Source organism: Aspergillus pseudoviridinutans (genome assembly GCF_018340605.1).
Source record: "Aspergillus pseudoviridinutans IFM 55266 DNA, scaffold_4, whole genome shotgun sequence".
Lineage (NCBI taxonomy): Eukaryota > Fungi > Ascomycota > Eurotiomycetes > Eurotiales > Aspergillaceae > Aspergillus > Aspergillus pseudoviridinutans.
The window spans coordinates 2,479,118-2,493,138 of NW_025091284.1; the positions used below are offsets into that span (position 1 = coordinate 2,479,118).

The 14,021-nt window shown below is 49.4% G+C and overlaps 5 protein-coding genes across 5 annotated transcripts; 3 read left to right on the forward strand and 2 right to left on the reverse strand.

The window, feature by feature from the left end:
• Positions 1 to 701: 701 nt before the first annotated feature.
• Asppvi_006282 (uncharacterized protein) lies at positions 702 to 2,069 on the forward strand (the record flags this gene model as incomplete). The annotated part of the gene is made up of 5 exons (XM_043302187.1): positions 702 to 1,197; positions 1,244 to 1,330; positions 1,381 to 1,572; positions 1,623 to 1,990; positions 2,049 to 2,069. The coding sequence occupies 5 exons, from the start codon at positions 702 to 704 to the stop codon at positions 2,067 to 2,069; spliced, it is 1,164 nt and encodes a 387-aa protein (XP_043158122.1).
• An 840-nt stretch (positions 2,070 to 2,909) lies between these two features.
• Asppvi_006283 (peptidylprolyl isomerase) lies at positions 2,910 to 3,606 on the reverse strand (the record flags this gene model as incomplete). The annotated part of the gene is made up of 4 exons (XM_043302188.1): positions 2,910 to 3,084; positions 3,147 to 3,253; positions 3,333 to 3,502; positions 3,567 to 3,606. The coding sequence occupies 4 exons, from the start codon at positions 3,604 to 3,606 to the stop codon at positions 2,910 to 2,912; spliced, it is 492 nt and encodes a 163-aa protein (XP_043158123.1).
• A 1,114-nt stretch (positions 3,607 to 4,720) lies between these two features.
• Positions 4,721 to 5,257, reverse strand: Asppvi_006284 (putative DRAP deaminase; the record flags this gene model as incomplete). Its single annotated transcript, XM_043302189.1, has 1 exon — positions 4,721 to 5,257. One exon carries the CDS (start codon positions 5,255 to 5,257, stop codon positions 4,721 to 4,723), a length of 537 nt encoding a protein of 178 aa, XP_043158124.1.
• Positions 5,258 to 6,049: 792 nt separating this feature from the next.
• Positions 6,050 to 10,906, forward strand: Asppvi_006285 (NACHT and WD domain protein; the record flags this gene model as incomplete). The annotated part of the gene is made up of 4 exons (XM_043302190.1): positions 6,050 to 6,065; positions 6,137 to 6,455; positions 6,591 to 7,060; positions 7,110 to 10,906. 4 exons carry the CDS (start codon positions 6,050 to 6,052, stop codon positions 10,904 to 10,906), a joined length of 4,602 nt encoding a protein of 1,533 aa, XP_043158125.1.
• Positions 10,907 to 11,288: 382 nt separating this feature from the next.
• Asppvi_006286 (putative G-patch domain protein) lies at positions 11,289 to 13,904 on the forward strand (the record flags this gene model as incomplete). The annotated part of the gene is made up of 7 exons (XM_043302191.1): positions 11,289 to 11,418; positions 11,520 to 11,839; positions 11,977 to 12,052; positions 12,103 to 12,305; positions 12,358 to 12,418; positions 12,469 to 12,815; positions 12,867 to 13,904. The coding sequence occupies 7 exons, from the start codon at positions 11,289 to 11,291 to the stop codon at positions 13,902 to 13,904; spliced, it is 2,175 nt and encodes a 724-aa protein (XP_043158126.1).
• Between the last annotated feature and the right edge of the window lie 117 nt (positions 13,905 to 14,021).

A 14,021-nucleotide genomic window follows, 5' to 3' on the forward strand; every position in this document is an offset into this window, starting at 1 on the left:
TTATTGATCTGGTCGATTAGTCTCCCGACCTTTAATGACAAGATTCTATCAGACTTCTATTTTGTGATGATCTGTTGATCGTTCTGGTTATCAAGATTATGGTATGTGGCGATCTGTATATTAGACAAATCCAGCGATATAAATCTCGTCAAGTCATCAACAGCAACACCGTTGAATTGGTTGCAGCAAAGACGGCTTGCTTAGCCTCGCATAATCCTTGCTAGACCAATGCATCCATGTCTGTCACTACCTATTATTGACGGAAATCCAGCCATGAGGACTCATCTACCAGGATGTTGAAACCGCTCCTTGTCCAGTCTTATTTAGTGCGCTCTTCAGTCTATACCCCTTCCGATAGTTATCCAGTATCCGGCCCAAAGAAGAGATTTCGCCCCCATTTACGTACGATTTTGGCATTCAAGTAATTCACATGCCATAGAGAGTAGTCTACTCAGCGAGATTCCGGGTCATGAAGTCTGGAACGGGGCTTTCCCCTTGTTTCGACTCCTGTTGGACCGATGCTGCCGTCAGTAAGCACCTTACGAAGTCAACCCTTGACTCTTCTAACAGGACTCTCTTCCCTGTAGCCATGCGGAATGACAGAAGCAATGCAGGCTTCCCCGGCTATAATATATTGTCAATCTATTCCCTCCCTGTGGAGTGCCTCTAGTTCTTAGACGCATTCCCCCCTCCGACACCTCATGGCCAATATAGCTCCTCAGGGCATCGCAACTCATCTCTCTGTCAATGGACTCATTGGAGTAACCTGGACCGGTGCCGGGTTGGGCATCATCTTCGCGTCCATTCGCTTCGCTATCCGCATCAAACGCATGAAGCGTCTCCTGGTCGACGATTACTTTGTCCTCCTGGCCCTCGTCTTCCTGGTCACCAATGCAATACTCCAGACTCTGCAAGCCCCCCATCTTTATTACATGGTGTTGGACGTCACCGGGCCTGACATCGTCTATCATGGTCTCAAGTACACGCATTATGAGTTCTTCATCATCGGCATTTTCTGGTCGGTGCTGTGGAGCATCAAGGGCTCATTCCTGGCGCTGTTTTGGCTCATTTCGGATGGCTTGCCGCATTATCGCCGTGTATGGTGGGGAGTCACGACGTTCGCGGTATTGGCGTATATTGGATGCTGGCTGGCGTCAGTCTTGAACTGTCATCCTCCGTCGGATTATTTTAGATTCGGTATTGTGGTCGTTGAGCTTTGGCGTACGTTAGCTGACCGGCCCAGGAAAATGCACCAAACCGATTGACATCCGAGGATCCGTCATTTCCATTTGCTACAGTACGGCAGTCGACATTCTTACCGACCTGATGAGTATGATGTCACCACAAGAGGTGCTGCGAGAAGTGTTAACGAGATGACAGTTATGTACCTCCCCCTGCGCATCCTGTGGAAGACCAAGATGAACCTCCACCAGAAACTGGGCCTAGCAACTGTCTTCTGTCTCGGATTCATCATCATCGCCGCAGCCATTATCCGCGCTGTGGCAATCACCGGCAAAGCATACTCCGATCAAGCCGCCCTGGCCGTCTGGGGCATCGCTGAGTCCTCGATCTGTATGTACTATATGCAGCATCTACTGTGCAGCCAACGCTAACCTGCAAAGCCATGATTGTCGGCTGCCTACCTCCCTTTAAGACCTTTATTACGAGCCATTCCAGCAGCGCCAACTACAACTACAATTACAACTATAACTCCTCCGAGCGCGCGGCAAACCACTACAACCGCAGCGCCTCCTCTGCCCGTATCAAGAGACGCTCCGCCACCACCACCAGCTGGAGTGGACTGCCTATTCCACTGCAAGATAGGAACCTGAACGCATACCAGAATCTAGAGTATGAAATTCAAGGGAAACATGACGTACATATTGCAGGGGGCGTGAATGTGCGTGCTGTCCGGCCACCAGAGATCTCCCGCTTGAGTCTCTCGGAGGATGATTCTGGGCATGGTGAAATCAGGATGGTGAAAGAATTTGTGAGTTATTCCTTTCTTCTCCTTGAAATATGTGATTGCGAAGCTGACTATCATATAGAGCGTTGTAACTTCAAAATAAACCCGTTTCATTAATATGCTTTGTCTATACTCATAGAATAGAACGTTCTGCAACCCGATATTTCCCTCCTTTTCCAGCTACTTTGCTCTATCTTTGGACTAACATCTTCTTCCTACATTATTTCCTGAGAATAATCAAACACTGATGTTCTTTCTCTTTCCATTCACATGCTTTGCGACTAAGACTATATGTCAGTCTGGTTTCGCGTACGATTACACATGGCATCTTCAGTTACTGACCAAAAAGGAGCCCTTGATAGTGTAAAGAAGCATGTCCTTCTGAGCCAGCCAAACGTAAGGTCGAAGTTCTGCTTGACAGAGTCATTGCCCAATGACCGTAGGGCTAGCGAACAAACTACTCCTGCTCTCATGTAGAATTGAGGGTCGGTGAGCCATGGCGTTGAAGGTGGAGTAGAAAGTTGCCTGGCCCTTTATCTTAGCTGGAAGTAGCTGGAAGACTGAGGTATGTCTCTCATAGAATCTTACTGAGAAGATTAGGTCGATCCAAATTTCTGCCATCAATAGGTTGCCCTTATGATGTAAAGAGCTGCATATCAAATTCTCATAGTTCTTACTGTATTTGATATTGAGTATTGCACCCTGGAAGCACGGCTTAGTATTCGTATCATATCAGATCTTGCATGGGATTCGGGGATTGGTAATATTATTGAATATGAGTGCATTTCGGTCACTGAAAGCTACATCGATTACAGGCTTAAGTAGATAAGATGCACTAGTTCAAAGACATAGTCACTGGCTCTCATTGGGCTATTCAGCTGTATTCTAATGGAGCATCATTGGCGCAACTAGTCCGACGCAGTCAGGCAAGGACAATCGCTCTTTACAGCTGACCGCAGTCGGCGATGGTAACCTTCTTCTTGGGAGTACCGGACGAGGTACCATAGCTTTCAATCTTCTTGACAAGGTCCATGCCCTCCGCGACCTCGCCGAAGACGACGTGAGCGCCGTTAAGCCAGTCCGTAACGACGGTGGTGATGAAGAACTGGGAGCCGTTGCTGTTGTGCTACATGTTTAGTATTTGCTGAACTTGAGCAAGAGATACCAGATAATGACGTACGTGTTCCTGCCAGCGTTGGCCATGGAGAGCAGACCGGGCTTGTCGTGCTTCAGCTGGAAGTTCTCATCCGCGAACTTCTCGCCGTAGATGGACTTGCCACCAGTGCCCTACAGTAGAGATCAGTATATTTCGGGTGGGCGTCTCTTTCCGCACAAGCCCCAGAGTAGGGTTGATGGGTAAACTCACGTTGCCCTTGGTGAAGTCACCACCCTGGAGCATGAACTGGGGGATGATACGGTGGAAGCTGGAACCCTTGTAGCCGAATCCCTTCTCACCAGTGCAGAGAGCACGGAAGTTCTCAGCGGTCTTGGGGACGACGTTGTCGAACAGGTTGAAGGTGATGCGGCCAGCCGGCTCTGGAGGGTAATCATCATCAGAACATGTTCCTCAGCTGGACGATAAGACCATTGGGAAACTTACCACCGTCAATGGTGATATCGAAGAAAGTCTTGATAGCCATGGTTGCTGATTTTATCGATCTTGAGGGGGAACGAAAGTATGGTATGTGATGATGAGGAGAGAGGGGAAGAGGAAAATTGTGAAGGAGGGGCAGTTTTGAATCTCGACCGCAAGAAGCTAGCTAGCATCGACGGAGCTGCGCTCAAGCCACAATTACCCCTCCCTATGTTCTGTTCTCTCCCCGCCAATCGTGCCACGTCATAGGTCTCCGCATTCAACGCATGCCATGATCTTTGCCATGCGTCTGTATATCTACGTAGGCCATGGAATATCCATCAGGGAAATGGTCTAAGAAAGCAGATTTCCCCCTAAATTTGAATCAATTTATTGCTGGATCCCTCTTTACCTCGACAGAACGGCTGACTCGCCCAGTTGGCGGGGAATTGGAGCTCTCCTTCACGTGATCTCGCCTAACATACCATAGGCGGAAATCAGCTTCAGAGCTCTGGCAAGCTCGCAGAAGCTTTGTTGTCTTCCGTCTCCGTCCGCATCCGCCTCCCCTTTCACTCAAAGACAACTTATGTAGTGTTTCCTCTCAACCACTGGTCGTTTAGGTGGTTCATTGTTGAGCACAATGCCTGGATGAGAACGGCTACCTCATCATTCCTTGGCAGAAGAAATTACTTACCCCAGCCTTGAATCTATAGTTCTAGGATGTTTGTATGGCCGATATCCTCCGTATGCCCTACGTAATCAGTTAGCCTCCGATTGTAACCATCAAAGACTTTTACGTACGGCAGCTCTGGCGCGGAAAAAAAGCAACATGTTGGCCCGCATGACCATATGTCAGGTACTCAGGTACCCGATCGGACAACCACACAAGCTCAAGCCGTCAAGCCACTGTTATATTAAGCCAACGTTGGAAGCGATTGCAGACAGGTCGCCATTGGCCATATTCGTATGTCAAAATTTCTTCTTGTCAGTCAGAGTACGGTGCAGTGACTGATGGAGTATCATCCACTCGCATTCTTTGGGGGCATAAAAGCAGCATTCATCGTATCTGTGGGAGCGTTCCATGGCTCTAGTGGAAACAGAGACATGGTCTATAAAAGTCAATCCTTAACACTGTACAAGGGAGAGAGATAAAACTATGTACATCTCTTGAAAATAGTGATTCATTTATCATGTCCGGCCATGGATACCTGCATAATCTGTTGCTCCATACCCTCAACATGTTCAACGACAACGCCACCGTCCTCGAGCCTCTTCCTGCCCAGGTTTTGACCGATAAACGTCTCCGGTTCCTTGATTCCCACGTAGACCACTTGAACGGCGCCCTTGAGACTCAGTATTCTGTCCACGCATGTCCTGTTTCCGCTTAGGCGCTCGTTGCATGGCTCCATCGTCGTATACAGCACCGTATTTTTTGGTAACACCTCGCCCAATCGGTCTTCTGGGATATTATATCTTTCCGCCACTTTGATGAAACAGCATTGTTCTGCGTGCGTGTTGCCTGGATCTCCGGGTCGATTCCCAGGCAATCCCATCGAGTATCCCGTCGATAAGATCTCGTTCTTATCCACGTCCACAAGAACTGCTCCCACGCAGAACTTGGTTGGCGCTGGCGGGGACAATTGAGCTTTCTCTAAAGCATATTCCATATAAGCTTTATGATCGCCTGCCGCAATTTTCGGGTGGGCTTCGGTTGTCATTATGTTTTCTGTCGGATTGAAGACGTGGTCTGACTTATGTGGCCGTATGTCTAGGCAAACTGAAGCTTTGAGTTGAGCAAATGTGAGAAAACACATGGAAGACGAGTCTTCGTCATTGGAACGAAGTCAAGCAACAAATACCTAAGATTGTATCTACCTGAATAGTCCGGCCTTAGGCTTACAGACGGCCTTGCCAAAACAGGGCTAGATAGCGCCGACATGGCTTACAATTACTCTGTACAGCCACAGCCTCTCCCATCAACCTTACTAGCATTTCAAACACCTTTATCAAATTTGGCTCTTGTCAGAGGTTAGCGTCCCATGAAACCTTCAAAATGAATCCATAATACAGGCTTAGACTCATGGTCTAATTTCCATTTGAAGCCCTGAGATTTGACCGGAAAATTGAAGGTTTCGATCCAGGAGCTCAACATTACGTTCCAAAACCACTCCTCATCTCGACCTTGAGTGGTGGGCGCCAAACAATAGATATTCATTCGTCCACTCAATCTAGGGCGAGGCACACTAGGTTAAAAAGTGACCATCGGGTGGCCTTGCGCTGTTGGACTCCTGCCCTTGACTAATAATGCTACCTTGCCACTCCAATACCTGTTAGGAACTAACCGCGGCAGGGGAGCTATTGGATGTAATAATGCTTGTCCGCAGGTTCTCTGCGCTGCACGACGAGCCAGCGATGTCGCATCAATGGTTTAGAGAACTTTATTTTGATACCCCTCCCCGTCTTCTGGAACTGGGACTGAGCACATCTCTGAGCTGAAGTGGTTGGAGACAATGCCGCGAAAGGATGGTGAGTGAGATCTTTGTGGACCACGGATATTCAGTATGATATTTAGTGCTGTTGCTGACACAAACTGGCAGATTCGCTCCAGAGTTCACATCGTAAAGGGTGCGAGGTTTCTGCAACCGGTGTCTTCAGTTACAGCACTTTCCAGACGACCGATATCAATGTCGAGAACAAATTTGCCACAGAAGTGAGCGCCAAAGAGCTCAGAGGACCACTAGGTCTGATTCTTCTGTTTTCTCCAGAACAACCTCTAATCGATTTGATATTTGTTCATGGTCTCGGGGGCGGTTCCAGAAAGACGTGGAGCAAAACAGCTTCCGCTTCACATTACTGGCCAAAGGAATGGCTTCCTAGGGATCCCGCGTTCAAGAATGTCCGAGTGCACAGTTTCGGGTATGATTCTGACTGGCTCAAGGGCAAGGCTAATTGCCTKGATATCCATCACTTCGCTCGATCTTTGTTGGGTGAATTGAGTACTTCTCCCCATTTGCACAATGCAGCTACGCCAATCATCTTCGTTGGTCACAGCATGGGGGGCCTGGTCATCAAAAAGGCGTTTTTGTTGGCAAAGCAAGATGCGATAGATCGCTATCTGATCAAAAGAATTCATGCCATGTACTTTCTCGCGACACCTCACCGAGGCTCTGATTCTGCCAAGCTTTTAAGCAATCTCCTCAACATCGCCTACTCGTCGCGGGCCTATGTCTCCGACCTGAAGCGCGAATCTGACGCTATAAAATCAATTAATGACGAATTTAGTAGATATTCGGAAGATGTGGATCTGTGGTCATTCTACGAGACACAAAAGCTCAGCATAGGTCTCCTTCGTGTGCTGATTGTTGACCCCGACTCGGCTACACTCGGATATCCCAAAGAGAGACGAATACCGTTGAACGCTGATCATCGGTCCATATGTAAGTTCGAAGCGCCAACCGATCCAAATTATATACTCATTCGCAATGCACTCGCGGTCACAATCAACAGTGCCGCGGAATCAGGTATGATTCGGTCCTAGCTCTCGCAAGCAGGTCGCTAAATTCGCCGTAGCGCAGAAATCGAAGGAGAGGCTACTTCGTAGCGACATCAACGACCTGAGTGAATACCTCGACGTGTCTGACAAATTTGAGGACGACTTGATACTTGTTCAGGCTGTTCGCTTGCCTGGGACATGCGAATGGATAAAATCGAAGGAAAGCTACCTAGAGTGGCAAGACAACGACCTCAACGCTGCGCGTGTGCTTTGGCTCTACGGGAAACCTGCATCTGGCAAGTCCGTACTTTCAGGATACCTGGTTTCTTTGTTACGCACGGAGCATGACGCTTGTAGTTTCTTCTTTTTCAAACACGGGGACAGGTCCAAGTCACAGCTTAGTACTTGCCTTCGATCTCTTGCTTTTCAAATGGCTTGCGTAAACACAGAGATACGGCAACTACTGATTGAAATGCGTAAAAGGGGTGTAAAGCTCGACGGTGACGACGATCGTATCCTCTGGAGAAGATTATTTACCTCAGGGATCTTCAAAACAAACTTCCAGCGACACTATTGGGTCATTGATGCTCTCGACGAGTGTGCAGACCTAGTATCCTTCTTCGAAATTGTGCTTACCAGGCTTGATCGCTCGGTCCCGCTGAGGATTCTTGTCACAAGCCGACAAACGTCGGAAATCGAAAGGCGTCTTGCAATATTGGGACATGACCAAGTCCGAGCGCAGCTTATTTCGACGGCGGACACAAAAGAAGATATTGAATCGCTTGTTCGAGCGAGAGCTAATGCCCTCATCGTCGAATCCGAAGCTGATCGTGCTGCTCTTGCAGAAAGAATTTTAGGAAAGTCTGAAGGATCTTGGCTCTGGACTGTCTTGGTTCTCAATGAGTTATCCGATTCGCATTCGGAGGAGGAGATCCGCCAGGTACTCGCGGAAGTGCCCAAAGGCATGGAAGATCTTTATTTGAGAACACTGGACTTGATGTCGCAAGCTAGACGTGGGAAGAGGCTGGTTAAAGCTATCTTGACTTGGGCCACAAGTGTGACGCGACCACTAACTGTGACAGAACTTGAAGAAGCTTTGAAATTAGATGTTAACGATATATTCCCCAGATTGCGGGAAAGTATAAGTGCACTGTGCGGGCAGCTGGTGGCCATTGATAAGTTCGACAGAGTCCAGATGGTGCATGAAACTGCTAGGGAGTTTCTGTTGAACAACAGCTTGAATTCAGAGTTCGCGATTGATCAAGCCGATGCTCATACGCGTATCGCAAGAGCTTGTCTTGCATACCTTGCAGGGGAGGAGATGAGACCCCCCCGGACCAATAGGCGACCTATCTCAAGGACTCCAGCAAAAAAAAGAAGCGAGTTCTCGAGCTACGCTTCCTTAAAATTTTCTTATCACCTAATGAAGGCCAATCCACTAGCAGACGACCTTCTGAATTTACTTAACAAGTTCTTGGAGACCAACGTCTTTTCATGGATCGAGGCTGTCGCTAGGAATAGGAACCTCATGCCACTCATCCGCACTGCGAGGAACTTGAGAGTGTATTTGAAAGCCTGCTCCAGTCAGCGGCCGCCGCTTGCTACTGATTTACAAAGGGTGGAAGGTTGGATAACGGACTTAATCAGGATCTCGGCAAAGTTTTCTGATGCTCTCATCAGCCTACCGTTAGCGGTATACTCGCTGATACCCCCTTTCTGTCCCTTAGAAACGACAGTCCGCAAGACTGCGGGTTCCGGACAAAAGATCTCTGTTATTGGAATGTCAGACACTTCGTGGGATGATCGACTGTCATGCATTGCTTTCCATCAAGGCCAGACTAGCGCACTCTGCCACGGAAACGAGTTTTTCGCGGTGGGTTTGAGAACCGGTCAAATCTTTACGTACTACGTGACGACGTGTCAGGAATATAAGAAGTTTGATCATGGAGAGGCGGTCATGTTCCTGCAGTTCGGAACCAAGGCTAACTTACTCGCCTCATGTGGGTTCAAGAAGGTTTTGGTATGGGACATCCAGAACGGTCATATTCTTTATAATTTTGAAGTGCCAGGTAGGCCTATAGGTCTTACATTCGACGAATATTTCCTGATTATTCCAACGTACAAAAATTACTTGGCATCTTGGGATCTGAACAACAATGGCGCTAGGCAACCAGACAGGCCGTGGAATGACGCAGGCGACAAGTGCACGCGGTCAAGGCGGGTTCCAAGTGCGATCTCGATCTCCTTCGGACATAGAATGCTTGCAGTCGCATACAGTGGGCGGCCGATTGCTCTCTGGGACCTAGAAGAGGACGTTTATTATGGTTCTTGCGGCAAAAAGCTCGCTGACGGTGGAACGAGCACGCATCCGGTGACAGCCCTGGTATTCAATCCCAACCCAGCTATTGATCTACTTGTTGCATCATACCTTGATGGTGAGCTTGTTCTTCTCAATCCATTTGACGATCAAACCTTGGAAAGTCATCGCGCGAATTGCCACACGCTCGCTTGCAGTTCGGACGGACGCCTGCTTGCGGGAAGTGCTGGATTTGGAGCAATTCAAATATACGAATTCGATACTCTCACGTTGCTTTACCGAGTCCAAGCCTCGAGTCTCCACGTAAAACAGCTGTCTTTCAGCATTGACAGCCTGCACTGTGTCGATATTAGAGGATCACAATGCAATGTCTGGGAGCCGCCGGTGCTGCTTCGAGGCTCAGTCCGTGATGATACGAGCGAAAGCTCATCACAATCGTTTGTAGAAGCGATTGCCACGGACAGAAAGGTCAGGATCAGTGCTATAGCAGTGCACTATGACAGCGATGTTGTCCTATGCGGCCGTGACGATGGATCTGTCTCACTGTACGACGCGAGAACTGGTTCTAGGAAGCTTGGAATCTGCCGTCACAACTCATCAGTTCGCATCTTGAAATGGTGGACTCAACATGACTTAGCTATAAGCGTTGATGTATCAAATAAGATACTCGCCTGGCATGTGAGAAAACCAGCTCAAGGCGAATGGGTCGCCGAGAGAATGGCATTTCAGTTCCGACTAGAGTCCGGCAGTTCCATCGTTCAAGTTCTCACCTCGGAAGCAACTGGGAAGTTCATTCTATCAACACGTGGATCGGATCATCTTTGGCAAGTTGATGGTCACGAGGAGGATTCACGAATATATTCCGATTGGTCAGGCGTGCGAAAATGGGTTCAGCATCCGCGCTCAGCACACCACGCAATTTGCTTTGAAAGTACAGCTGCCCGTGTGTATACATGGGATAAGTGGTCCCAGGTTGTATCCGTGTCACTTGACATCAGTGTGCGAGAGCTGGAGTTTAAGAGCATCAACCAATTTGCGTTCCATAGTGCAAAGTGTGTTCTCATTGAGTTGTCCGAATCAGGCGGCCCAGCGAAGACTCAAAACCTATATCTTATGGACGCACAATCCTTCGAAGTCAACAATAAAGACAACGTCGAGGATGCCATCTCAGTATCACCAGCGCTAGACGACGCTCTAGCGCCATTATCAATAGTCAAAGGTCAAGGCGTGCCGGAAGGTGAGTCTCTGGTTTCACCAGTGGAGCCAAGGCTCGCCCTTCTGTCACAGAGGGTCGCACATGTTATTGGAATCTGCGACTCCAGTAGACTGGTCTTCCTCGACACCGGCTGCTGGGTATCTTCTGTGAGCCTGGAAAACCGAACACCTGATATAACATCGTACAGCAGACATTTCTTCATCCCGTACGACTGGGTCGCGGGGTCGAGGGACGTAATTTGCGCCGTGCTTCGGCGGGATATCCTCTTTGCACGCAATGACGATCTCGTGATTATCAGGGGTGGATTCGATTTTACGGCAGAGATTTACCTGCAGGAGTAAACCAATACCAGGTTTAGGCCAGAAGAGACGGGTATGCTTGCGGTAGCTAGTTTGCTGAAAATGTTAAGTTGCAGTACTCATCAAAGGCAAATGGGTCCATGCAACAGGCCTATTTGGTCTCTTATTCCACTTATCCTAGAAGTCTATGAGTCGATGAAGCGGCATTTATTTGATTGAAGCCCTATAGGTCGTGTTAAACTTAACAACATAGAGATGATGCATGGCCTGGGAAATGTTATAGTTCTAATCCTGCCCGATTGGGAAGTATAAGCGACAGTTAAGTTCAGAAGGCGGTCTAGGATTCTGCCAGATATCTCTATGAATCTCCGTCAGTCGACTGTCCTTCTCCAAGTCTTCAACACAGCTTTCTTGCCGTATCATCATGTCACATTTCGATCCGGAAGACAGCAGATTTCCCCCKGGATCCTCTCATCGCCCTTACCCGCGCCGTGACGATCGGGACGGTCGTATGTACGATGATCGTTCGCCTTCCCGATCGCGATCGCCTGGCGGTAAACGCTCTCTTTCCCCACATGTTATCAAGCTGGATGCTTTAGGGAGGCCATATATTCGCCTGCAGTAGAAATTTACTAACAGTGTTCTCTGAGTGAAGGAGGCCAGCGCTCTCCTCCGCGAGGCCCAGCTGCAGATCGGCGACGCGAACCATCCAGAGACCGACTAGATTCCCGACCTCGCTATCGAAGCCGCGACCGCGATGACTATCGCCGGCGACCTTCTAGATCACCGCCACCGCGGCGCGGCAGGCCGGCCTACAGAGATCGTGATCGTGAGGGATATCGTTCACCCGGATACAGCCGGAGTAGAAGCTACAGCCGCAGCCGTAGCCCTCGTCGAAGCCGACAGTCTTACCACGAAAAGGAAAGCAGAGAAGTCATGATGGATGGGTTGCCAGTGGATATGGCGGAAGAAGACGTTGGAAAACTCCTTCCCCCCTTGAAGTTCCATTTCTGGAGTTTAAGAGCTACGCTCCATGTCACAAACACGTCCTTGATGGCAAGAGGCTGAGATGTGCATGTCACCGGTTCTGCTCCGGTCGACGTGTTGAACAGATTTCGAATGAGCTCAGAGACTTTTACTATGTCGAAGGTCTAGAAGAAGTTCGGGTGATCCGTGACCGACAAACCAGTACGTTGTTATTCTGCCGCAATTTGCACACAAATGTCTGACTTGTACAGAAAAATCACGGCAACTTGGCTTCCTCAGGTTTAGGAACCTTGACTTTGCACGCGACTTTATGGACCGCAACTTCCCATCGATCTATTTGCATGGACCTAATGCCGGCAATAATGACAAGGGCACCAAAGTTCGCATTGCCTATAGTCGTGAGAGGGAGGATCGCACTCGTGCCAGGGCCGACGGTGACTGGACCTGCAAAATGGTGAGTCGGTTGGGCCATTGTAAATCTAGAAAGCTGACCTGGATCAATACAGTGCGCTATCGTTAACTACTCGACTCGTAATAAATGCTTCCGATGCCAAGCGCCCCGGCCTGGTAAGTCCTTCCGTCGGTCTAATATGGGGCGAGTTTCTGACAGGGCGCAGAGGCTGGCCCGGCTGGTCCACCTGGAATTGCTGCTCCGAAGGTTGAGAACAACGGCGACAACGATGCGGCTCCAGACAATCAGCCTTCGCAGTTTCTTCTCTTCCGAGGGCTAGAGCTTTCTGTCACCGAAGAGCTTCTTGCAAAGGGCGTGGCTAAGCTCTACCGACCTACTCCCGGCTCGGGTGGATCTTCGGAGAACCAAAGGAAGGGGGCCAAAGTGGCTTCCACCACTGGTGATTCCAATCTTGGGGCAAGAGATGGCTCTATTCGCCGTGTCCTACTGGTCAGAGACCGCAAAACCAACGAGAGCTGGCGCTATGGATTTGCGGAATTCGCCACTGTTCAGGTACGTTTGTTATGATCTTCCATGTCTCGCTTAAGCTTACTGTTCTTGCAGGATGCCCAAGCGGCTGTTGCGCGACTTCATTCATTTGAAAAATTTACCATCTCCTCAAAGCCTGTTCTTGTAAGCTACATACACGCTGGCGTGTTTGTACCTGTCATCAATCCTTCGGCGAGCACGGACCGGTTCACCTTCAGTCCCCTCAGTAACCCATCCTTGAAGCTTATGTACTGGGACGAGGAGGCATATGTGACAGAACTGACGGTGTCAACTGCCGAGTTGGACAATAACCAAGTCTCGACCGCGCAGGGCCAAGCTGAAAGCCAAGGGAAGAGTACGAAAGAAGCAGAGAAGGCAAAGAAGCGAAAAGCAGACGCCGCAGCAAGCGCAGCGTCCAAGAAAGTTGCGGTACCCTCTCATCTGCAGTTCTGGAGTAATCGCCATGCTGAGCTGCATGGCATTCAGAAAAAAGACGCAGAGGAGAAGGGAAGCGACGGTGGCGTGGAAAGCCGTGCATCGCCGGCCGACGCTGGGGCTCCTCCCACACAATCCTATGCTGATTTGAATCGGAATTGCTGCTACCTGTGCATGCGGCAATTCAAGAGCTCGGCTGAAGTCAACAGACACGAACGTCTCAGTCAGCTGCACCGTGATAATTTGCAGAACGACGAATTGAAGTCCAAAGCAATGGGCAAGCTCATTAAACATGGCATCGTTCAGTCTACCCCCGAGTATAGGGACCGTGCAAGGGAACGTCGAAAGGCGTTTGGCAGCTCGCGAACGTCGACCAAGCCCAAGCCTGCTGCGCCGAAGGAGGAAGAAGAGCCACCAGTGGAGACAACATCGAAGGGTGCATCGCTCCTCAGCAAGATGGGTTGGTCAGCCGGCTCTGGACTGGGAGCTCAGGGTACTGGCATGACCGCACCGATAGCCACGGAGGTGTATGCGCAGGGTGTCGGACTAGGTGCACAAGGAAGCAAGTTGGGTGATGCGGTCGAGGAAGCGGGACGCAACACACGCAATCGGTACGATGAGTTCCTGGAGAAGACGAGGCAGACTGCGCGGGAGCGATACGAACGGATGGACAAGTAGCGTGACCAGACCCAGTGTAATATTAAAAGCTGTACAATCTGATGCAGTTCATGATTCGTGATATGACTAGTATACAAGAGTAGAGGATGATGTTTCATTGTACATTTTCTTGCAGAA